The 26,077-nt window shown below is 40.9% G+C and overlaps 1 protein-coding gene across 1 annotated transcript in view; it reads left to right on the forward strand.

Annotated features, from left to right (window-relative positions):
* The window catches only part of LOC145392951 (pyruvate dehydrogenase phosphatase regulatory subunit, mitochondrial-like), an 865,738-nt gene that overhangs the window by 766,904 nt on the left and 72,757 nt on the right, over positions 1-26,077 (forward strand). Inside the window, exon 19 of the mRNA XM_080267241.1 lies at positions 24,342-24,517. Within this exon, the coding sequence (XP_080123367.1) occupies positions 24,342-24,517 (176 nt within the window). The remainder of the gene's footprint in view (positions 1-24,341; positions 24,518-26,077) is intronic.

Raw genomic sequence — 26,077 nt, forward strand, 5'->3', positions numbered from 1 at the left:
TTCACCTTTAGGTTCCGTTTCTTACACACTCTCTCAAACTCATCCACCAAGCCTTGCAGCTCCCCTTCGTCTTCACTCAACAACACAGTATCATCTGCAAACAACAGTACAGGGAGTTTCCAAACACTATCCTCTCTCACCAGGGCCACTCCAACATCCACTACCCTACCTTGTACCTCTTTTATTACCCCATCCATGTACAGATTGAACAACCATGGAGACATGACACATCCCTGTTTCAAATCAACTTTCAAAGAGAAAAATTCACTTAGTTCACCATCCACACGCACTGCAGCCTTCGCACCATCGTACATACTCTTCACAGCATTCAACAACTTCCCATCTACTCCATATATTCTTAACACTTTCCACAATCCTTGTCTATCCACCCTGTCATATGCTTTCTCCAAATCCATGAAAGCCGCATACAACTTCTTTCCCTTCTCTAGAAACTTTTCCACTAAAGATCTAAGAATGAATATCTGATCTACACAACCTCTTCCTTCCTAAAGCCTCCCTGTTCTTCTCCAACTAATTTCTCTCTTCTTTCTCTAACTCTGTCTATAAGTATCCTACCATACACTTTTCCTATTATACTAAGAAGACAAATGCCCCTATGATTACCACACACTTCTTTTTCCCCTTTTCCTTTGTACAAGGGAATAATTATACCTGACTTCCAATCCTCCGGGACTCTACCTTCCTCCCAGGCCAATCTGCACATCTTCCACATCCATTCTACTACTATCTCTCCCCCATGCTTCAGCATTTCACCACACACTCCATCAATTCCTGGGGCTTTCCTGATTTAACTTTCTTCATTGCTTCCACAACTTCTATCCTACTGATTTCTTCCTGTCTTCTCACCTCCCTCCTTCTCCCAGCCATTCCCCAGCCACTTATACTCGCATTACTTCCATCCTCTACGTTCAACAATTCCTTAAAGTGTTCTCTCCATCTGCTCACTTTTTCTCCCTTCTCCACTAGTAATCTACCATTTTTATCTTTCACTCCTGCTAACTTCACTTCCACCCTGTCTTACTCTTTTCACTTCTCTCCAGAACATTTTCTTACAGTCCCTCCACTTTACACTCAAATTCCTTCCAAATTCCTCATCCACTCTCTTCTTACTCTCTCTTACTAATCTTTTCACCTCTCTCTTCCTTTCCACATATAACTCTCTCTTCCGCCTCTCAACTTCTTCCACGCCCCTATTTCTCACCCATTCATTGTATGCTTTCTTCTTTTGTGCCACAGCCTTTTTCACCTCTTCAGTCCACCACGCTGTTCCTTGCACCACCCTCCGCCTTCTCTTCCTTCCACACACCACATCACATGCTGCACATATTTCTTCTGTAAATATCTTACACACACCTTCCACGTCTCCCATCTGCTCCAATACATATTTGCCCAATCGTTCCTCCACTTCTCTTTTATACTCTGCCTTTATCTCATCCTCTTGTAACCTTTCCACTCTCCTTGCAACTACTCCTTCCTCTCGTCTTTCCCTTCTTCTATTCCTCCATCTCACTTGCATCCTAATTCTGGCCACCACCAAGTAGTGGTCAGAAAGTCCACTCCCCCAACCTCTATACACTCTTGCATCCTTTACACATCTTCGCATCCTTTCATCCGCACATACATAATCAATCATTGCCTTCCTTTCATTCAGTTCACCACCCACCCTTCTCATCACTCGCCATGTATACCTGTGGATCATTTTATGCCTGAAGAGGGTATTGGCTATCACCAACCCCCTCCCAGCACAAATGTCCACTAACGCACTCCCATTCTCATCTATCTCGGCAGGCACACCCCACTCACCAACTATTCCATCCACCTTCATATTACCAACTTTACCATTCATATCACCAATCAAAAACACTCTCTCATTCCTTCCAAACTTTTCCATGCACACTTCCACATTTGTCCAGAACTCTTCTCTCACTCTTCTAGCACGATCTTGCGTTGGCGCATACACACACACAATCGCCCACATTTGTATTCCAACTTTCAACTTTACCCACACAATCCTTGACCCAACTGATCCATACTGTCTTATGCTCTTCTTCCATCTTTTACTCACAACTATACACACTCCTTCCTTTGCCCTCTCATTCTCATCTACTCCTGCACATATACCCCATCCATACTCCCATTCTCTCACACTTTCTCCTCTCCATTTTGTTTCAGTTATTCCACATACATCCACTTTCGCACCCTCAAGCACCTGGACAATCTCTCTCTCTTTCACCTCATCATTCGCTCCTTTTACATTCCATGTACTCATTACCAAGTCCTTTGTCCGGTCCTGGGTCGTCATCGTTTGGTCAGTCCTTGTCCGAGGCTTCTTGTTTGTTTTTTTAGTTAGTTGTTTTCCGGGGAGGGGCACTAACCCTCCGCCAACCCTTTTAGTCGCCTTTTACGACAAGCAGGGATACTGAGGGAGTATTCTTGAAAACCCCCCTACCCCCAGGGTATTAAAAACGTCAAAAATAATTTGAAGGTGATATATACTAATGTTGATGGTTTCATATCGACAAGGATCGAAATTAATGATTTCTTGAGAGAACATGAACCTGATGTCATCTGCTTTGTAGAGACCAAATTAAGAGAAAATATTGATGTTCATTTGGGAGATGGTAAATACAAACTGTGGAGAAAAGACAGAAAAGAAAAAAAGGGAGAAGTGATGATAGCAGTGAAGAACAACATAAATGTAGATACTGTGGAAATGGGAGAAGGCAGGGCTGAAGTGATATATATGAAATTAGAAACTGGAGAGAATGTTAAGAGAGATATGGTGGTAGTGTATGTTCCCCCAAAGACGAGAGCATGGAAGGATGACGAATACCATGAGATGTTCTCAGATATGGCTAGCTACTTGCAAAAAATAATTGAGAAAAGCAATAATATAATTTTGGTGGGTGACTTTAATTGTAAAGAGGTGAACTGGGAGGAATGGTACTCAGGAGGCGGCGAGGATTCATGGGGCACTATGTTATTAAATATAATAATGAATAATGTGATGACGCAATGGGTCAAAGAGGAGACATGGTTTCGAGGTGCGGACACACCAGCAAGGTTAGATTTACTGTTCACCAAAGAACCAGATGTAATAGAATCATTGGAATATCTCTGTCCTTTGGGAAAAAGTGATCACGTGGTCATTGAGTTCCAGATGTTAATAGGAAACGTCGAGCCAAGAGACGAGCTTCATAGACAGGGAAGATACAACCTTGGCAAAGCAAATTTTACAGGATTGAGAAACTTTTTTGAAAATGCGGATTGGAGAAAATTCAGAGAAACAAGAGAGATACAGAGGAAGTGGGATATCTTTCTAGACCTTTATAATTTGGGAGTGGAAAAATTTGTACCAAGAGTAAGAAGGAAAGAAAACAGGAAAAAGGAGTGGTTTAATAGAAGGTGTATGATAGCAAAAAAAGAGAGAGATAAGGCGTGGAACAATTGGAGAAAGAGAGGTAACGACAGAACAAAGGAAGAATATAAAAGAACAAGAAATGAATACACAAGAATACGTAGAGAAGAAGAAAGGAATTTTGAAAAAGGTATAATTGACAAATGCAAGGATGAACCCAAACTGTTTTATAGATTTGTTAATGGTAAACTGAAACAAAAGGAAGGAATCACCAAGCTGAAAGTAGAAGGAGAGGTCTTTAAGGATGCGGCAATGCAAGCAGAAATAATGAACAAACGTTTCCAGTCAGTTTTCACTAAAGAAAAGGAGCTTGTGGAAGGGGAGGGAGTGATTAGAAATGTTCCGGTGATGAAAGATATAAAAGTGGAGGTACAGGAAGTGTATAAATTACTGGAAACTCAAGATGTAAGGAAAGCCCCAGGACCTGATGGAATTTCTAATTGGGTACTGAAGGAATGCAGAGAACAACTGGCGGATAAAATTCACAGCTTAATTGTATTCTCACTGGAAGAGGGGAAAGTGCCAAAAGAATGGAAGAGGGCAAATGTGGTACCAATTTACAAGGGAGGAAACAGGGAAGAACCCCTGAATTATAGACCAGTGTCTCTAACCAGCATGGTCGCAAAATTGTGTGAGAGAATCCTGAAAGACAGATGGATAAAATATCTGGAAGAGATGAATATTTTGGCTGAATGTCAGTTTGGATTCAGAAGTGGAAGGTCATGTGTTTCAAACTTGTTGAGCTTTTACTCAAGAGCGATTGATGTGGTACAGGAGAGAGATGGTTGGGTGGATTGTGTGTACTTAGACTCAGAGAAGGCCTTTGACAAGGTACCTCATAAGAGACTAATGTGGAAACTAGAATATATAGGAGGACTAAAGGGGAAACTTCTGGAATGGATGAGAGACTTTTTGAGAGACAGACAAATGAGGACAGTAATAAAGGAAAAGATGTCTGGATGGAGGGAAGTAACAAGTGGAGTCCCTCAAGGCTCAGTGTTGGCGCCAGTAATGTTCCTGATTTACGTAAATGATATGGTAGATGGAGTGAACAGTTATGCAAGTCTGTTTGCTGATGATGTAAAGATCTTGAGGAAGATAGAGGTTGAGGAGGATTGTAAAATACTGCAGGAGGATTTGGATAGGATACACAATTGGAGCCGGACGTGGGAAATGAAATTTAATGTAAAGAAATGTAAAATAGTGGAAATGGGTAAAAGTACCAGGAGACCATCACTGAATTATTTTTTGGGTAATGAATTAATCACAAAAAGGAGAGAAGAGAAAGATTTGGGAGTGCTGGTCCAAGATAGTTTGTCACCAGAAAAGCACATTAATAAGATAGTTGGTGAGACTTATAAGCTCTTGACTAACAAGAGTAGCATTTCATTATATGGATGAGGAAATGATGAAAAAATTGATAGTGGCCATGATCCGCCCCAGGTTAGAATATGCAGCGGTAGTGTGGTCCCCACACAAAAAGAAAGATATAAACAAGATTGAGAGAATACAAAGAACAGCAACCAAGATGGTCCCCAGTCTGACAGACCTGTCATACAGAGAGAGGCTGGAAAAACTGGATTTGCCTTCGTTAGAGGAAAGGAGAAAGAGGGGAGACATGATTGCGGTGTTCAGGACCATGGTGGGAGTAGATAAAATTGACAAAGAAGATCTGTTTGTATGGGATAAAAGAGCAACAAGAGGACATGGAATGAAATTGAAAAAGTCAAGCTGCTTGAAGGATATCAAGAAATATAGCTTTCCTTACAGAAGTATAGATTTATGGAATAGCCTGGACAAAGAGATCGTCCAGTCTAAAAACATAAACGAGTTTAAAGTTAAATTCGACTTATTGAGAAACAGCGACGGAAACCCACGAGCATAGTACATTCCGTGTATATCACAATTAGTTATATACTTAAATATTTGGAACGACTTAGACAAAGAGGTGGTGCATGAGAAAAACACTCATGTGTGTAAAGGTAGACTTGATAAATGTGGATATGGAGACAGGACAACACGAGCATTGCTCAATTCCTGTATACTACAAATAGGTAAATACAAATAGGTAAATACACACACACACACACACACACACACACACACACGGGAAGTAACAAGTGGAGTCCTCCAAGCCTCGGTGTTGGCGCCAGTAATATTCCTGATTTACGTAAATGATATGGTAGATGGAGTGAACAGTTATGCAAGTCTGTTTGCTGATGATGTAAAGATCTTGAGGAAGGTAGAGGTTGAGAAGGATTGTAAAATGCTGCAGGAGGATCTGGAGGGGATACATGTTTGGAGCCGGAAGTGGGAAATGAAATTTAATGTAAAGAAATGTAAAATATTGGAAATGGGTAAATACCAGGAGGCCATCACTGAATTATTTGTTGGGTAATGAATTAATCACTAAAATGAGAGAAGAGAAAGACTTGGGAGTGCTGGTCCAAGATAGTTTGTCACCTGAAAAGCACATTAATAAGATAGTTAGAGAGACTTATAAACTCCTGACTAACATAAGAGTAGCATTTCATTATATGGATGAGGAGATGATGAAAAAATTGATAGTGGCCATGGTCCACCCAAGGTTAGAAAATGCAGCAGTAGTGTGGTCCCCACACAAAAAGAAAAATATAAACAAGATTGAGAGAATACAAAAAAGAGCAACCAAGATGGTCTCCAGTCTGGCAGATCTGTCATACAGAGAGAGGCTGGGAAAGCTGGATTTACCTTCCTTAGAGGAAAGGAGAAAGAGGGGAGACATGATTGCAGTGTTCAGGATCATGGTGGGAGTAGATAAAATTGACCGAGAAGATCTGCTTTTTATGGGATAAGAGAGCAACAAGAGGACACGGAATGAAATTGAAAAAGTCAAGCTACTTGAAGGATATCAAGAAATATAGCTTTCCTTACAGAAGTATAGATTTATGGAATGGCCTTGACAAAGAGATCATCCAGTCTAAAAACTTAAATGTGTTTAAAGCTAAATTTGCCTTACTGAGAAACAGCGATGGGAACCCACGAGCATAGCATATTTCGTGTGTATCTCAGTTAGGTATATTGGGTAAATACATAAGGTGGTGCAGGAGAAAAACATTCATGTGTGTAAAAGTAAACTAGATAAACGTGGATATGGAGACAGGACAACACGAGCATCGCTCAATTCCTGTATACTACAAATAGGTAAATACACACAGACACACACACACACACAAAATACAAATCTCAATTCCTGTATACTACAAATAAATACAAATCTCAATTCCTGTATACCACAAATAGGTAAATACAAATCTCAATTCATGTATAATACAAATTGGTAAATACAAATTTCAATTCCTGTATACTACAAATAGGTAAATACAAATCTCAATTCCTGTATACTACAAATAGATAAATACACACACACACCCGGAGACGGAGACGGAGCTCTTTGTAGATCATGGGGAATTAATCGCCAAACCTGCGGCGAAAAGGACACCAGCCTATTGTGATTATGTAAATGAATACGTGAATGATGGTCCCGTCTGATAGTAGTGAAAAAAGTGCAGTTTTTGGTCCAACAAGATTACAAAATACAGTGAAAGTGTAAAGTTTTCGTAGGTTGCATCATGGCAGAAGGAGGTAGCTCTTTGTTTACACCTAATGGCGATGAGTTTGAGGGCTTTACCAACGAGGATAAGGGTGAAGGAAGTGTTAAACTGAGTCAGACAAGAGTTGCAGGAGTGGAGAGAATGGCAGAGAGGAATGCCCAGGTCAATAATTAGAGAGTTACAAGAATGGACCTTAGAACAGGATAAAGAGATTAAGATACTTAAGAACAAGTTGGATAACGTCTGTTCATGCAGTGCTGAACAAGAAAGGCAAGTTACGGAATTAAAACTGAGTAATGAATCTGCCTCAAATGAAATAAAACAGCTCAAGAGGGAAAATAAGAGGTTGGAAGAAGAAAGGGACAGGATGAAAAGTAAACTAGATGAGCATGAATCAAAGTCAAGGATGCATGATGAATGTATTAAGGAAATCAAGGAGCAGCACAAGGGGTGGAAGAAAATCCAGGAGGAAGGAAATATAGATTTGAAGGAGATTATAGAACAACAGAACAGGGAAAAGGTGGAAAAGGAAGTGGTTAGGGTACTAAAAAGTAGTGAATCTTTAGTCATGGATTTAGCGGACAAGAAAAAATGTGTGATAATTTCAGGACTAAAAGAAAAACAAATGAGAGTAAGGTCAGAAAGGGAAAGAGAAGATATAAATAAGACAAAAGAGATAGTATCAGTAGTTATGGAGGGTAACAATGAAGCTCAAGAAGAGGTTGAAGAAGTGTTTGGGCTAGGAAAGTACGAGGAAGGAGGGACAAGGCTGCTAAAAGTAAAGTTTAAGTCTCAGGCAATGGTAAATGAAATTATTAACAAAACATGGAAATTATCAGCAAAGGAAGAGCTAAAGAATATTTGGATAAGGAGAGACACAAATGAGGAAGAAAGAGCTAAGATAAAGGAGCTATTAAAGGAAGCAAAGGCAAAAAATGAACAGAGAATGGAAAAAGAGAAGACAATGTTCTGTTGAAAAGTTATGGATCAGAAATTGAGGAATTGGTACCGACAGAGAGAGGAAGAGAAGAGGGAAAAAAGAACAGCGAAAAAAAGTTGGAAAGTGGCATATACTAATTTTGATGGGTTAATATCAGGAAGGTTAGAAATCAATGATTACTTGAGGGTACATGAACCAGATATTATGTGCTTTATAGAGACCAGGTTAAGAGAGGATCTTGACATCCATATGAGAGATGGCAAATACAAACTGTAGAGAACAGACAGTAAAGAAAAAACGGGAGGAGGAGTGATGATAGCAGTGAAGAACAACATCAGTGTGGAAAGTGTGGAACTGGGAAAGGGTAAGGCTGAAGCGATAAATATGAAACCAGAAACCAGAGAGAATGGCAAGAGAGACATTGCAGTGGTATACGTTCCCCCTAAGACAAGGGCATGGAAGGACGATGAATATCAGGAGATGTTGTCGCACATGGTTACCTATCTCAAGAAAGTGATTGAGAAAAGCGGTAACATAATTATGATAAGGGATTTTAACTTTAAAGAAGTGAACTGGGAGGAATGGGACTCGGGAAGCAATGAAGATTCCTGGGGCACTATATTGTTAAATATTGCAGTGAATAATGTTATGACCCAATGGGTCAAAGAAGAGACTAGATTCAGAGGAGACGACACGCCAGCAAGATTAGATTTACAAGTAACCAAAGAACCTAATGTAGTTGAAAACTTAAAATATCAGTGTCCTATAGGAAAAAATGATCATGTGGTCATTGAGTTCCAGATGATAAAAGGGGACTTCGAGCCAGGAGATGAGCTTTATAGGCAGGGAAGATACAACTATGGGAAAGCAAACTTTACTGGATTGAGGACATTTTTCGAAAATGCTGATTGGAGCAAATACAGAGAAACAGGAGAGATACAGAGGAAGTGGGATATCATTCTAGATGTATATAATTTGGGAGTGTAGAAACATGTTCCACGAGTATGTGAGAAAGAAAACAGGAAGAAAGATTGGTTTAACATAAGGTGCATTATAGCAAAAAAAGAAAGGGACATGCCATGGAACAAATGGAGAAAGAGAGGTAATAATAAATCAAAGGAAGATTATAAAAGAACTAGAAATGAATATACAAGAATACGTAGAGAGGAAGAAAGAAACTTTGAAAGAGATATAATTGACAAATGCAAGGAAGAACCCATATTGTTTTATAGATTTGTAAATGGCAAATTGAAACAAAAGGAAGGAATCACTCAACCGAAAGCAGAAGGAGAGGTCTACAAAGATGAGGCAGTACAGGCTGAAATAATGAACAAATGTTTCCAATCAGTTTTCACTAAAGAAAAGGATTTTGTGGGGGGGGAGGGTGTGACTAGAAATGTAGTGATAAAAGATATAAAAGTGGAAGTGCAGGAAATGTATAAATTATTGGGAACTCAGGATGTAAGGAAAGCCCCAGGACTGGATGGAATATCTTCCTGGGTATTGAAGGAATGCAGAGAACAACTGGCAGATAAGATTCACGATTTAATTGTGTGTTCTCTGGAAGAAGGGAAAGTGCCTCAGGTTTGGAAGAGGGCCAATGTGGTACCAATTTATGAGGGAGGAATCAAAGAAGAACCCCTGAATTATAGACCAGTGTCCCTGACCAGCGTAGTTGCAAAATTGCGTGATAGAATACTGAAAGACAGATGGATAAAATATCTGGAGGAGATGAACATATTGGCTGAGAGCCAGTTCAGATTCAGAAGTGTAAGGTCATGTGTTTCCAACTTGTTGAGCTTTTACTCAAGAGTGATTGACGTGCAACAGGAGAGAGACAGCTGGGTGGATTGTGTGTATCTAGATTTGGAGAAAGCCTTTGACAAGGTACCCCACAAGCGACTGATGTGGAAATTGGAGCACGTAGGAGGACTGAAGGAAAACGTTCTGGAGTGGATGAGAGATTTCTTGAGAGACATACAAATGAGGACAGTAATAAAGGGCAAGATGTTCGGATGGAGGGAAGTATCAAGTGAAGTCCCACAGGGCTCGGTGTTAGCGCCAATAATGTTCCAGATTTACGTAAATGATATGGTAGATGGAATGAACAGTTATGCAAGTCTGTTTGCTGATGATCCAAAGATCTTGAGGAGAGTAGAAGTCGAGGAAGACTGTAAAATGCTGCAAGAAGACCTGAATAGGATCCAAGACTGGAGCCGGATATGGGAAATGAAATTTAAAACAAAAAAATGTAAAATATTGGAGTGCCAAGAGGCCATCACTGAATTACATGATGGGTAATGAACCAATCAAAAAGCAAGAGAAGAGAAAGATTTGGGAGTGCTAGTCCAGGATAGTTTGTCACCAGAAGAACACATTAATAAGATAGTTAGAGAGATGTACAATCTCTTGACAAACATACGAGTGGCATTCCATTACATGGATGAGGAAGTGATGAAAAAATTGATAGTGGCCATGATCCGCCACAGGTTTGAATATGTGGCAGTAGTGTGGTCCCCACACAAGAAGAAAGATGTAAATAAGATCGAGAGAATACAAAGAACAGCAATCAAGATGGTCCTTAGCCTGGCAGATCTGTCTTACAGAGATAGGCTGGAAAAGCTGGACCTGCCTCCCCTAGAAGAATGGAGAGAGAGGGGCGACATGATTGCAGTATTCAGGGCCAATAATGGGACCAGATAAAATTGATAAAAATGATCTGTTTGTATGGAATGGGAGAGTAACAAGAGGACACAGAATGAAACTGAAAAAGCCAACTTGTTTGAAGGATATCAAGAAATATAGCTTTCCATGTAGATGCATTGACCTGTGGAACAGCCTGGACAAAGAGATCATCCAGTCTAAAAACTTAAACCAGTTCAAAGCAAGATTTGACTTAATGAGAAAAGGAGACGGGACCCCACGAGTGTAGCTCATTTCCTGTATATCACAACTAGGTAAATACAGCTAGGTAATTACACACACACACACACACACACACTCAAACATTCTCTCTCTCTCACTCTGTTTTTCTTCTGGGTCCTTGATTGCCCCTTGGAAATTGCTCACACTCCCATGGTTGAGAGCCACTGGCACAGCTAACCACCAAGGGTTACCCTTTCTGTAAGCATTTGGAATTATTCAAGGTCCTACTTCTTTTCTTTTATAAGCTCACAGTATACCCAGAGTTATAATAGAAAACATATATGGTATAACTATAATTTATACTTCTGTCTATTTCTTGCAAGACACCTTAATCCCATAAGGGGTTGCCACAAACAAATCGCCTCCATGTTACCCTGTCCCCCGCCATTTCTCTGTCCTGCCCCCCAGCTCACAGCTCCCTCTCTCGTATACGAGGTGCTGCCGAAAAGTTCCAGTAATTTAAATATTGTAGAAAAGCAAGTTACGTTACCTCCTAGTTCTCACTGTCTCCTTCGAAGTAATCCCCTTGGGCATGTATCCAGTGGTCCCAGCGTTTTTTCCACCAGTCCATGCATCCCTGGAAGGCTTCAGGCGTGATGGTCTTGAGCACCTCCTGCGATTCTGTCTGGATCTCCTCAGTCGAGTCAAATCGATGCCCCTTCATTCATAATTTCAGCTAGGGAAACAGGAAAAAGTCACAGGGGACAAGGTCAGGCAAGAGGGTGGGTGGGGAATGACTACCATGTTAGTGGACGCCAGGAACTGCTGGAAAACAACTGATGTGTGGGCGGGGGTGTTGTCATGATGCAGGACTCAGTCCTTGTTCTTCCACTGTTCTGGACGTTTGTGGCAGATATTCTCCCTCAGACGCTGCAAAACTTCACAGTAAAACTTTCCACTGACAGACTGACTGAGTGGGACGAATTCCTTGTGAACAGTTCCTTGGATATCGAAGAAAACGATCAACATCAACTTGACATTGCTGGAATCTTGACGCGCTTTTTTTGTACTTGGTGAATTGGGAGATATCCATTGCGATGACTGCTGCTTGTCTCTGGGTCATAACCATAAACCCATGATTCATCACCAGTTATGACCTTGGAGATGAAGGTGGCGTCATCTCTGACCTTATTTTTGAGCTCCCTGCAAACTGCAATGTGATGTGCCTTCTGCTCGTCACTCAGCAGTCTTGGCGCAGATTTTGCCGCGATGCGTCTCATGCCCAACATGTCTGACAAAATACAGTCACTACTCGGTTTATGATGGAGTTACGCCAGGTCATACCTTATCGTATACTGATTTTATCGTAAATCGGGGGTTATGTCAGCTCAACTTCCCAAAGTCACCCAGCCAAGACTGAACCTTAAATGACAACCCACCTTCATTCCTTCGTGTCCAAGTCGTCCCCCCTGAGGCTGGGGGTCAGCCTGTGCTTACAGGCACTAGTGGTCAGCCTCTGAGTCAGACAGGAACAGGTTAGGGGGAGGGGAATCCGGCCCATACCTGCACCAACCTTAGCACTGAGGCCCATACCTACACCAACCATAGCACTGGGGCCTACACTGGCACTGACCTTACCACTGGGCACACAAATCCACAGTACTGTACAGTAATTCACCAAAAGAAACACTATCACACCAGTACAGGCAGAATTACTCACATACAGTAAATCGTTGCAACAACACAACACAGTACAGTAATCACACTTGTGTAAAGTTGGCCTGATGCTACACGATGTCTACTGTAGTATGATGTTTGGCTGAGAGGTGACAGTAACAGGGGGTCACACATGAACAAGTTCAAAAGAGAGGGCTTTGAAGGGGTGGTGGGATCTGAACCATAACAATGCACTGCATGCCAGGGCCATCATCTTGCCTGAGACAAGCGATGGTCACCTTGCGTGTGCCTGGCGCATTCTGATGGCAAAATCGTTATAGTGGGAAATTTATCGTAAATCGGATTTTGGGGTGGAACTTTTCTATTATCGTTGTAGCGAATTATCGTAAACCGAATCAACATAAAACGAGTAGTGACTGTACGTTGCATGGTCCCGTATGACAGTCCAACGATATCACAAACATCATAGATAGTTTGTCTGTGATCTGCAAGGATGGCCTGATGAATATTTCTGACGTTTTCTGGTGTTGTTGCCGTTGACGGTCATCCAGAATTGCTATCATCTTCAATGGACATTCGTCCCTCCTTGAACTGCTTGTACCAGAAAAATGTTCTGCTTTGGGAAATGGCATTGTCACCAAAGGCTTGCTGAAGCAGCCAATGAGTTTCTGCAGCAGTCTCGTTCATCTTGAAGCAGAACTTGATGCAGGTTCTTTGTTTCGTGAGGTCCTCCATTGCAAAACTGCCAAACCACCTACATACCACGTTACAATAGTAGGCGTAGCTCAAGAACACATCCGCTCACAGACACGACTGGGGCCACACTGACGCACAAAGGGTGCTGCTGACTCCTAGCGGCAAAAGGCAAAACTGTAAATGGTCGGCTCCCCCTGTTCAAATTACTGGAACTTTTGGGTGGTGCATCGTACATCTCCACTCTATCCCTCCATTTCATCCTTAGCCTCCCCCTCCCTTTCCCTCCCTCCACCTCACTCACATACACTCTCCTCATCAGTCTCTCACAGTCCATCCTCTCCACATGGCCAAACCACCTCAGTGTGTTTCTACTAATGCTTCCTGTCACTTCCATATCCACACCACAATGCTCCTTCACATCCTCATTTGCCGGTCTGTCTTTCCATGTGACTCCACATGCTCCTCTCAGATAACTCATTTCCACTGCTCTCACTCTTGACTTCTCTCCCTCCAACAAGTTCCAGTCCTCACTTCCATATATTAAAGTTGGTATCACAATACTGTCATGCAGTAACTTTTTCACTTCCATGCTCACTTCCATCATTCTTATCACTGCTATCAAGGAACCAGCAACCCATCTTCCTTGTTGTACCCTTTCACATCCTTACTCATCACACTACCCAAGTACAGTACTTAAATGTACTCACATTTTCCATTTTCTCCTCATCCACCCTCACTTTAGATTCACTGACTTCACTTCTCTCGAAGACCATAACTTTACTCTTCCCTACATTCATCTTTGGATTCCATTTCTTACACACTTTCCTAAACCCATCCACCAAGCCTTGCAGCTTTCCTTCGTCTTCACTTAACAACACAGAATCATCTGCAAACAACAGTACAGGGAGTTTCCAAACACTGCCCTCTCTCATTAGGGCCACTCCAACATCCACTGCCCTACCTTGTATCTCTTTTATAACCCCATCTATATACAGATTGAACAACCGTGGAGACATGACACAAACCTGTTTCAATCCAACCATCAAATAGAAAAATTCCCTCAGTTCACTGTCCACATGCACTGCAGCCATAGCACCCTCATACATACTCTTCACAGCATTCAACAATTTCACATCTACTCCATATATTCTTAATACTCTCCACAATCCTTGTCTATCCACCCTGTCGTATGCTTTCTCCAAATCTGTGAAGGCTACATAAAACTTCTTTCCCTTCCCCAGAAACTTTTCCACTAAGAATGAATATCTGATCTACACATCCTCTTCCCCTAAAGCCTCCCTGTTCTTCTTCAACTAATTCCTCTATTATTTCCCCAACTCTATCATTAAGTATCCTACCGTACACTTTTCCTATTACACTAAGAAGACAAATGCCCCTATGATTACCACACACTTTTTCCCCTTTTCCGTTGCACAGGGGAATAATTATACCTGACTTCCAATCCTCCAGGACTCTACCTTCCTCCCAGGCCAATCTGCACAACTTCCACATCCATTGTACTACTATCTCTCCCCCATGCTTCAGCATTTCACCGCACACTCCATCAGTTCGTGGGCCTTTCCCCATTTTGACTTTCTTTATTGCTTCCACAACTTCCATCCTACTGATATCTTCTGTCTTCTCACATCCCTCCTTCTGCCAGCCATTCCCCAGCCACTTATACTCGCATTTCTTTCATTCTCTGTGTTCAACAATTCATTAAAATGTTCTCTCCATCTGCTCACTTTTTCTCCCTTCTCCACTAGTAATCTACCACTTTTATCTTTCAATCCCTGACTAACTTCTTTGCCACCCTGTCTAAGTCTGTTTATCCCTTTCCAGAACATTTTCTTCCATTCCCTCGACTTTACACTCAAATTCTTTCCAAATTCCTCATCCTTTCTCATCAAACTCTCTCTTATTAATCTTTTCACCTCTTTCATCCTCTCTACATATAACTCTTTCTTCTGTCTCTCAACATCTTCCATGCTCCTGTTTCTCATCCACTCATTATATGATTTCTTCTTTTGTGCCACAGCCTGTCTCACCTCTTCATTCCACCATGCTGTTCCTTGCACCCCTTTTTGTCTTCTCTTCACCCCACACACCACCTCACATGCTGTACAGATTTCTGTAAATATCTTGCACACATTTTCCACGTCCCTCATATGCTTCAATCCATATTTACCCAATCGCTCCTGCACTTCTCTCTTATATTCTGCCTTTTTCTCAACTTCTGCTAACCTTTCCACCCTCCTTGCATATACTACTTTCTCCTGTCCTTCCCTTCTTCTATTTCTCCATTTCACTTGGGCCTTGATTCTCACCACCACCAAGTGGTGGTCAGAAAGTCCACTCCCTCAACCTCTCTATGCCCTTGCATCCTTTACACACCTTCACATCCTTTCAACCACACACACGAACAGCCGGAGAAAGCAGACGTCTCAGCCATCGCTCCTAACCTTGAGTAGTTTCAGGAATTTTGTCTGTCCTGTCTCCTAGGGTCTTTCTTTAAATTTAAAATAATGATAGTTAGTAGACTACCAAAAATGTAAAGATTTGTTGGCTATAGTATACATGAATGTTTGTGGTTTATTCGGTAACAGCTGTTTTGGTACTTTACCGGTACATTAAACATGGCCGAAAATGTAAACAGTGAGGGAATGGAATTTCAAGGATTTGATGCTAATACCAATGTCATGGACCTGGTGAAAACATTAATTATGAGGATTAGTGAACTCGAAAAGAAAGCAGAGAATCTAGTGATAAAGGATGTGTCAGTAAATACGGAAACCACCATACAGAGTCTGATCCAGTCCAATGAAACAGCCAATGAAGAGATTAGGAATTTGAAGCGGGAAAATGTTGAACTGAGGAGGAAATTAGAAGAGAGTACTAATAAAACGGAGAAGGTGAGTAATGTATTAGAAGAACATAAGGCAAAGTGGGCACACGTAGAAGAAGAACAGAAAGAAGTGGTCAGCTTAAGAAAGATCATCCAGGAAGAAAGGGAAATGAACCAGAAAGAAATGGAAGAAAATGTAGTGAAAATACTGAAGAAAAAAGAGAAAATAGTGAGAGAAACTGTAGGAAGGAACAGATGTGTGGTAGTATTTGGAAACAGGGAAGAGGAAGAAAAGGTTAGGTTCGTAAGACTCGAGAGAGACACGAACATGGTGAGAGGAATATTAGGCAAGATTGACCCCGAAGGAGACAAATGGGTAAAAGAAATTGAGGAAGTAAGGAGGATAGGGCCTTATAAGAAAGGGGAAACAAGACCAATGAGAGTCAAGTTTACATCAGAAAGTGTAATAAATGAGATACTTAAAGTGACCTGGAAATTAAGCAAAGAGGAGGGGATGGAAAATATTATAATAAGAAAAGATCTGAATGAAGAAGAAAGAGAAGTTTTAAAATCATTAAAGGAAGAAGTAAAGGAAAAAAATGATAAGAGGACAGAGGAAGAACGTAATACTTTTTTTGGAGAGTATTGGATATGAAAGTAAGGAAATGGTATTTAAGGAAATAGAAGTGGGGGAAACTAGGGAGAATGGTTGTGAAAGATCAGAAGTTGAGGAAGTGGTACGGACAGAGAGTAGGAGAGAAGAGGGTATTAATAATGTCAAAAATAATTTGAAGGTGATATATACTAATGTTGATGGTTTCATATCGACAAGGATCGAAATTAATGATTTCTTGAGAGAACATGAACCTGATGTCAAGTGCTTTGTAGAGGCCAAATTAAGAGAAGATATTGATGTTCATTTGGGAGATGGTAAATACAAACTATGGAGAAAAGACAGAAAAGAAAAAAAGGGAGGAGGAGTGATGATAGCAGTGAAGAACAACATAAATGTAGATACTGTGGAAATGGGAGAAGGCAGGGCTGAAGTGATATATATGAAATTAGAAACTGGAGAGAATGTTAAGAGAGATATGGCGGTAGTGTATGTTCCCCCAAAGACAAGAGCATGGAAGGATGACGAATACCATGAGATGTTGTCAGATATGGCTAGCTACTTGCAAAAAATAATTGAGAAAAGCAATAATATAATTTTGGTGGGTGACTTTAATTGTAAAGAGGTGAACTGGGAGGAATGGTACTCGGGAGGCGGCGAGGATTCGTGGGGCACTATGTTATTAAATATTCATTTTTCATTCATTCATTGCCAGACGCCATGTATCCCAAATGGGGTGACCAAGGGCTTAGAGTTAACTGTTTTACAGGGAGGGGCACTAATCCTCCACCAACCCCACTTGACACGTAGGGATGAAAGGTAATGCCGTCGGGTGATAATGAATAATGTGATGACGCAATGGGTCAAAGAAGAGACACGGTTTCGAGGTGAGGACACACCAGCAAGGTTAGATTTACTGTTCACCAAAGAACCCGATGTAATAGAATCATTGGAATATCTCTGTCCTTTGGGAAAAAGTGATCATGTGGTCATTGAGTTCCAGATGTTAATAGGAAACGTCGAGCCAAGAGACGAGCTTCATAGACAGGGAAGATACAACTTTGGCAAAGCAAATTTTACAGGATTGAGAAACTTTTTTGAAAATGCGGACTGGAGAAAATTCAGAGAAACAAGAGAGATACAGAGGAAGTGGGATATCTTTCTAGACCTTTATAATTTGGGAGTGGAAAAATTTGTACCAAGAGTAAGAAGGAAAGAAAACAGGAAAAAGGAGTGGTTTAATAGAAGGTGTATGATAGCAAAAAAAGAGAGAGATAAGGTGTGGAACAATTGGAGAAAGAGAGGTAACGACAGAACAAAGGAAGAATATAAAAGAACAAGAAATGAATACACAAGAATACGTAGAGAAGAAGAAAGGAATTTTGAAAAGGGTATAATTGACAAATGCAAGGATGAACCCAAACTGTTTTATAGATTTGTTAATGGCAAACTGAAACAAAAGGAAGGAATCACCAAGCTGAAAGTAGAAGGAGAGGTCTTTAAGGATGCGGCAATGCAAGCAGAAATAATGAACAAACGTTTCCAGTCAGTTTTCACTAAAGAAAAGGAGCTTGTGGAAGGGGAGGGAGTGATTAGAATTGTTCCGGTGATGAAAGATATAAAAGTGGAGGTACAGGAAGTGTATAAATTACTGGACACTCAAGATGTAAGGAAAGCCCCAGGACCTGATGGAATTTCTAATTGGGTACTGAAGGAATGCAGAGAACAACTGGCGGATAAAATTCACAACTTAATTGTATGCTCACTGGAAGAGGGGAAAGTGCCAAAAGAATGGAAGAGGGCAAATGTGGTACCAATTTACAAGGGAGGAAACAGGGAAGAACCCCTGAATTATAGACCAGTGTCTCTAACCAGCATGGTCGCAAAATTGTGTGAGAGAATCCTGAAAGACAGATGGATAAAATATCTGGAAGAGATGAATATTTTGGCTGAATGTCAGTTTGGATTCAGAAGTGGAAGGTCATGTGTTTCAAACTTGTTGAGCTTTTATTCAAGAGCGATTGATGTGGTACAGGAGAGAGATGGTTGGGTGGATTGTGTGTACTTAGACTTAGAGAAGGCCTTTGACAAGGTACCTCATAAGAGACTAATGTGGAAACTAGAATATATAGGAGGACTAAAGGGGAAACTTCTGGAATGGATGAGAGACTTTTTGAGAGACAGACAAATGAGGACAGTAATAAAGGAAAAGATGTCTGGATGGAGGGAAGTAACAAGTGGAGTCCCTCAAGGCTCAGTGTTGGGGCCAGTAATGTTCCTGATTTACGTAAATGATATGGTAGATGGAGTGAACAGTTATGCAAGTCTGTTTGCTGATGATGTAAAGATCTTGAGGAAGATAGAGGTTGAGGAGGATTGTAAAATACTGCAGGAGGATTTGGATAGGATACACAATTGTAGCCGGACATGGGAAATGAAATTTAATGTAAAGAAATGTAAAATATTGGAAATGGGTAAAAGTACCAGGAGACCATCACTGAATTATTTTTTGGGTAATGAATTAATCACAAAAAGGAGAGAAGAGAAAGATTTGGGAGTGCTGGTCCAAGATAGTTTGTCACCAGAAAAGCACATTAACAAGATAGTTGGAGAGACTTATAAGCTCTTGACTAACATAAGAGTAGCATTTCATTATATGGATGAGGAAATGATGAAAAAATTGATAGTGGCCATGATCCGCCCCAGGTTAGAATATGCAGCGGTAGTGTGGTCCCCACACAAAAAGAAAGATATAAACAAGATTGAGAGAATACAAAGAACAGCAACCAAGATGGTCCCCAGTCTGACAGACCTGTCATACAGAGAGAGGCTGGAAAAACTGGATTTGCCTTCGTTAGAGGAAAGGAGAAAGAGGGGAGACATGATTGCGGTGTTCAGGACCATGGTGGGAGTAGATAAAATTGACAAAGAAGATCTGTTTGTATGGGATAAGAGAGCAACAAGAGGACATGGAATGAAATTGAAAAAGTCAAGCTGCTTGAAGGATATCAAGAAATATAGCTTTCCTTACAGAAGTATAGACTTATGGAATAGCCTGGACAAAGAGATCGTCCAGTCTAAAAACTTAAACGAGTTTAAAGTTAAATTCGACTTATTGAGAAACAGCGACGGAATCCCACGAGCATAGTACATTCCGTGTATATCACAATTAGGTATATTAGGTAAATACTTAAATATTTGGAACGACTTAGACAAAGAGGTGGTGCATGAGAAAAACATTCATGTGTGTAAAGGTAGACTTGATAAATGTAGATATGGAGACAGGACAACACGAGCATTGCTCAATTCCTGTATACTACAAATAGGTAAATACAAATAGGTAAATACACATAATCAATCATAGCCTTCCGTTCATTCAGTTCACCACCCACCCATCTCAACACTCACCACGTATATCTATGGATAATTTTGTGTGTGAAGAGGGTGTTGGCTATCACCAACCCCCTCCTGGCAGAAGTGTCCACTAAAGCACTGCCATTCTCATCTATCTCAGCAGGCACACCCCTCACCAACTGCTCCATCCACCTTCACATTCCCTACTTTACCATTCATATCACTAATCAAAAACACTCTCTCATTCCTTTCAGACTTATCCATGCACGCTTCCACGTTTGTCCAGAACTCTTCTGTCACTCTGTACGGTCTTGCGTTGGGCATACATGCACACAATCGCTAACATTTGTAGTCCAACTTTCAATCTTACCCATACAATCCTTGAGCCATCTGATCCGTACTCTCTTATATTCTCCTTCCATCTGTTACTCACCACAATACACACTTCTTCTTTTGCCCTTTCGTTCTCACCTACTCCCACACATATACCCCATCCATACTCCCATTCTCTCACACTCTCACCTCACCATTTAGTTTCAGTTAATCCACATATATCCACTTTTGCACCTGCAAGCACCAGGACAATCTCTCTCTCTCTTTCTCCTCATCATTTGCACCCCTTACATTCCATATTGCAATCCGTATCTTGTCCTTTATTTGGTCCATAGTAGTCATCTTTTGGTCAGTCCTGGTCCTAGACTTCTTGTTCGTATTTTTAGTTAGTTGGTTTGCAGGGCGGGGCACTAACCCTCCACCATATACTTAAAGACTTCAGATCTTAAGATAAATGGTCTGTTGTTGCTGCTGACAAAAACATTACTTCAGAACCTGTAACAGTTTTAAAAACGAATTATGTGCATAAAATTATTGTTATACTTTGAATTCACATTGTTTTATTGTAGGTGAAACATGCAAAACCTCTGAAAAGCACATTTTTTACTATCGCATATTGCACAGTGTTATGATGCGATAATTGTTTTTGAATCATAAAATACAAATTGAATTTATCAACGTAGCATCTAGAAGAAAGAAATTACTGCTGTTGCTTTGTTAGGTAAAAATTTATTAGCCTCTGAAAAGAGGGCTGGGCCACTCAGTGTAGCTCTCTGCTCATACACCATCAGTAAACTTCGCTTGTGCACTCTTAGTAACAGAGCCATACAGCATAACCAGAACATAACTAGCACATTAAAAAAAAAAAAAAAAAAAAAAAAAAAAAAAATTGCCACACAAACATTACAAGACCCCCGTCAACAATGTCCCACTTCCTGAAACTTCAGCACTAGCCATAAAGAAACATCTACACACCCATTTCATGTCCATGGCAGTACAACACCTTAATCAGAAAACTATACTACAGCCCCTCCTCCCAGCATCCATCCATAAGAGGTACCCTCAAATGCTGATTTAGTTCACCTAGCTACACTTAGATCAAGACATCATCTGGCTTTCCTTAGTTACCAGTTTAGGTATGGGTTGGATGGAATCACACATGACATATGCCCTTCTTGTTGAATAGACCCACTTAACATAACCCTACATTATTGAGCACTGTACAACACATGGCACGGTAAGATACAGACACGATATCATTGATGTAGGAAACTCACTGAACCACCCCATAGGTGCAGTTGCTTACTTGCAGTCAGTGAGTCTGCTGGGCCAGGCAGATCTGGGTTGACAACAACAACAGTGATGAGCATACTTTTGGGGACATCTTTGAGACGTCTCCTAATTGCCGTTTTTAATTCATGTGAAGATAAAGTTGAAGGTACAACTACCGTTCTTAAACATCTTTATTTTTTTATTCAGAGTGCTGGGAATCATATTGAGTCATCCAGAGAAAGAGAGAGGCCTGTCACAGTAATTTTAGGCAACATTTTCTTTGGCTTAGATATGCAATGGACAGCATTACAGACAAATTTTTCAGTTTTTCATTTGCTGTACTGTTGGCCTCTGCTGAAGGAAATTTCATTATAAGTCCAGGGAGCCATGTACCAAGTCTGAGTCAATAGCATCCCTAACACTGTATGAGTTCACATGACACATCCATGCACCATCATCACTATTTGGCTTCACTACCAGCACATGCTGCGTGAAAAAAATTTTTGTTTCCCAAAACAGTTTATCATCACAGTATCTTTTTGCTTCTAAATTTTGTTTTAACCCCTTCCCTTTGATAACATATTATTATTTATTCATTTATGTTGCCTTTAGATGGTTTTATTAGGATGTGGAGAGAAATTAGGTTGTGAAAAGGTTAATGGAGACTTACCAGCCCCATAACTACATGAGTCTCTCTAAAGTTAATAAAAGTGTTTGGATATGGCAACAATAGCACATAAAAATACATCCTCAGATCAAAGGGGTTATAATTCATCTTCTTTATGTATGATAAGATGAAGCTTAATATTCATTTGGGGATAATTCCAAATCTAATCGGAACACCAGCATTTGCATCCAGAACTAATTCTGGTTCAGGAGGCTAACTCCAGTGGATCTAATTCTGGTAATCAAGTCTAGACCCAGCCTCGGTGGGAATAATTGTTGAGGGTAACAGAGCTAACATTTTGGGGTGTAATTGTGTTGAAAAGTCACAGAAGAGCAAGATTCTGTGAAAATCATTCCCAGCTGAATTTTGCCCCAGAGTAATTAGCCTCTGATGCTGTTTTGACCTGCAAATGGATTTTTCTTAGTCCTCAAAATAACTCAAGTAATCTCACCGTAAGAACTTGGTGAATGGAGAGCTATTAAGGTTACTTTGTACCTTCATCAGCAGAGGGTGAAGTACAGCTACCGCAAATTGACTTAGGACCTCCCCCCACAAGGTATTAAAAAACACAGAAATCATAGTATATCACAATGTTTGTTCATGAAGTGCCATTCATTAATATGAAATCATGTTTCCCTTGTTTTTCAGGACCAGTTGGATGCCTTTTGGCATGAAATCACTTAGATCTCTAAAGTAATCTAAGGACATTTCTTTGCACCAAACATTAGTCAGTTCAGTCTTGAGGTTGTCCAGATTGGGTGTCTTCTTCTCTGCCATGATTTTCTTCACCTTTGCCCAGCAGTTTTCTATCGGATTTAGATCCGAACTGTTGCCAGGCCATTCGAGGACCTCAGTCCGATTATCCTGAAGCCATTTTGTCACCTTTCTTGACTTGTGACATGGAGCTGAATCGTGCATGAAGAAGTCGCACCCATGAATAGCAAAAAAGTTTAATAAATGATCTTTCAGAACTTCAGTGTACCAGCCACCATTCATCATCAAGTTCTTAGGAAGAAAGTAGAGGCCTCTCCTTCCCATTTCATCTGAGAAACACCCCCATACCATTACTGTTTGTGGATGCTTAACAGTCAGCACCAAGTAAGCAGAGTCATATCGACCACGGGAGGCAGGGCAATGAACCTTGGCAGAACGCACCTGGAACACTTGAAATGTGCTTTCATCAGAAAACATAACTTTTCTCCACTCATCCGATGTCCAATGTGCATACTTCTTGGCAAACTGAATGCGTTGCTTCTTCATGCGGTCAGTGAAAAGCGGGTTATTGGCTGCGGTGTGGCTTGGCAAACCCAGCTCCTGCAAGCGGTCATTTCGAATTGAGATGTCTTGTAACAGCTGGGGATGCATTCTATTCAGTTCTGCTACTGTCAGTTGAGGGTTCTTGATTACTTCCCTCTTCAATAGCATATCTGTACCTCTGGAAGTCGTCCTCTTCTTTCCACCGCCATGCTTGTACTCTGATACAACATCAGGTGGCAGGCTGCGCGCTGCAGCAAGAATCTTCGTGACAGTTGACTTTGCGCATCCAGTACATTCACAAATCGTGTTGATATGGACATGATCCTGCCTCCATGCAATGATACGGACCCTCTCATCCCTTGAGCAGTACTTTCCAGGCATGGCAACTTGACTCTAGGAAAATAATTGGACAAGCAGTAATGCATACGAAGAAAGAGGGAGGTGCAAGCTTGGAGCGATGGGAACATGTACTCCAACTCTCACTTCTGGGCAAGCACTGATGTGCTGAGTGTTTCACCACCTCCTGCCAACACCTGAGGAGTTGCAAGTTACTTCTTGCCCCAAAAATTCACTTGGTAGAGGTGGAAACACAAAGCAAAGACAGACAACTCTCCCATAGCAATTCTGTGTGTAGGTCCTAAGTCAGAGTGCGGTGGGTATATGTAAAACATCAGAGGGGGGGAATTGAAAAAAAAAAAAAACTTCTGATGTCATAAGTGAATTGCAATACATCAGAAGGAGCTTTAATAGAGAAAACATTAATTTAATGCTTTGTATTTCTTCTTTTCAGAAAGAATATTTTATTGGTAAGTTCGCTCTTATGCGTCAGTTCAGCCAAGGTATGACGAAGCGTTTGGTTCATCTGACACTGGATGACACCTTTGACGTTGACACGGACATCTGGCCATGGGGAGGCGAGCCCATATACCGCAATAACCATTATGTTGGAAATACTACTTCATCAGCGTAAGTAATCAGTATAGTCTAACTGGTTTCTTAAGAAATGGAAAGCTTCACTTTTATGAAAATAACAAATTTTTACCTTGACAAAATCCAGTTATTCTCCTTTGAGAGGACTTGATGGTATCTGAAGGAGCATACATCTTTGGCACGTAAAAGAATTATAGTGTATGTATTTGTGACGCAGAGAGAGGGAGAAAAGAATGAGTGTTGAAATAAGTCTGATTATGTGTTTATTGGAGTATTGTGCCTGGTTGCGTTAGTGATATTAGGGTTAATAGATGATGTAGTGAATCATGCAACCATTATTCTGTTGATGGCAAAAATTGCCCTTGACCTATAGAATGAAATCAAGTGGAGCATGGATAAAAAGTTGAGATGCAGATAAGCAGCTGATAAGTATGAAGAAATGATGGAGGAGTTGGTACAGTATTCATCATATGGTATCGCATCATATGGGTTGAAATAGTTTATGGATACTGATAGTGTCTGATTATCCTAAATATGTGGGGCATTGCAAGGATGTCGGCTGAAAAGAAACAAACAGTTATGTTGGGATATGCAGTAAAACAAGCATTGGCAACCAAATGGAAGAGGAGAGTTGTTTGGATTCAAGTAAGGAGTTCAAATGTTAGAATGAGACTGTACTGATAGTACAGGTTTTGTTAAGAGATCAATAAAGCAAAATTAAGCAGAAATGCTGATTTACAAAAATTACAGTCTCTTGGAGCCATGCATGATCCCCCAAGGGCCAAGACTGCCCTTGATTTGTATTGTTGTAGCGATATACTGTAGTGTATTTTTTTTTTTTTTTTATGCGAGGAAGAAGGAACCAAAGGCCATGAGCCCGCAGTAACAGTTCCCTCCAAGAGAAAAACAAAATACAATAGAGAGCCAAATTCAAGATCCGATCATTTTGAGATGCCTGGACACACTGCGTTTGAAAGACTGGAGATCATAGGCAGCAGGAAATACAGACAGAGGGAGACAGTTCCAGAGCTGACCTGTTGCATAATTGAAAGACTGGGAGTAACGGTTAACTCTTGCATTAGAGAGTTGGACAGAAAAGGGATGAGAGTTTGCTGCCAGATGGGTGCTACGTGCCCGTCGTAGAGGTGGAGGAATGCAAGCAGACAGTTCAGAGGAGCAGTGACCATTAAAGTAGTGATAGAAAAGAGATAAAGATGCAACAGTGCGACGAAGAGACAGAGGTTGAAGGGAGTCAGTAAGAGGAGGAGAGTTAATGAGACGAAAAGCCTTTGACTCCACCCTATTGAGAAGAGCTGTATGTGGGGTGCCTCCCCACACATGAGAGTTGTACTCCACACAGGGGCGGATAAAACCCCTGTGTAGAGTCAACATTTGTGCAGGGGTAAACAAAGAGTGGGGTCGGCTTAGCACACCCAGTCACTTGGAAGCAGATGTTACAAGAGATGTAATATGATCTTTCCAAGATAAGTCCCGAGTAAATGAAACCCCAAGCATGTTCAAGGATGATGCAGGATCAAGCTGAATATCATTAAACATAAGTGGGTATATCTGTGGAAGATTTTGTCGGGTTGATAG

This window comes from Coenobita brevimanus, chromosome 23, assembly GCF_032717465.1.
Source record: "Coenobita brevimanus isolate Jiangsu-jjx chromosome 23, ASM3271746v2, whole genome shotgun sequence".
NCBI lineage: Eukaryota > Metazoa > Arthropoda > Malacostraca > Decapoda > Coenobitidae > Coenobita > Coenobita brevimanus.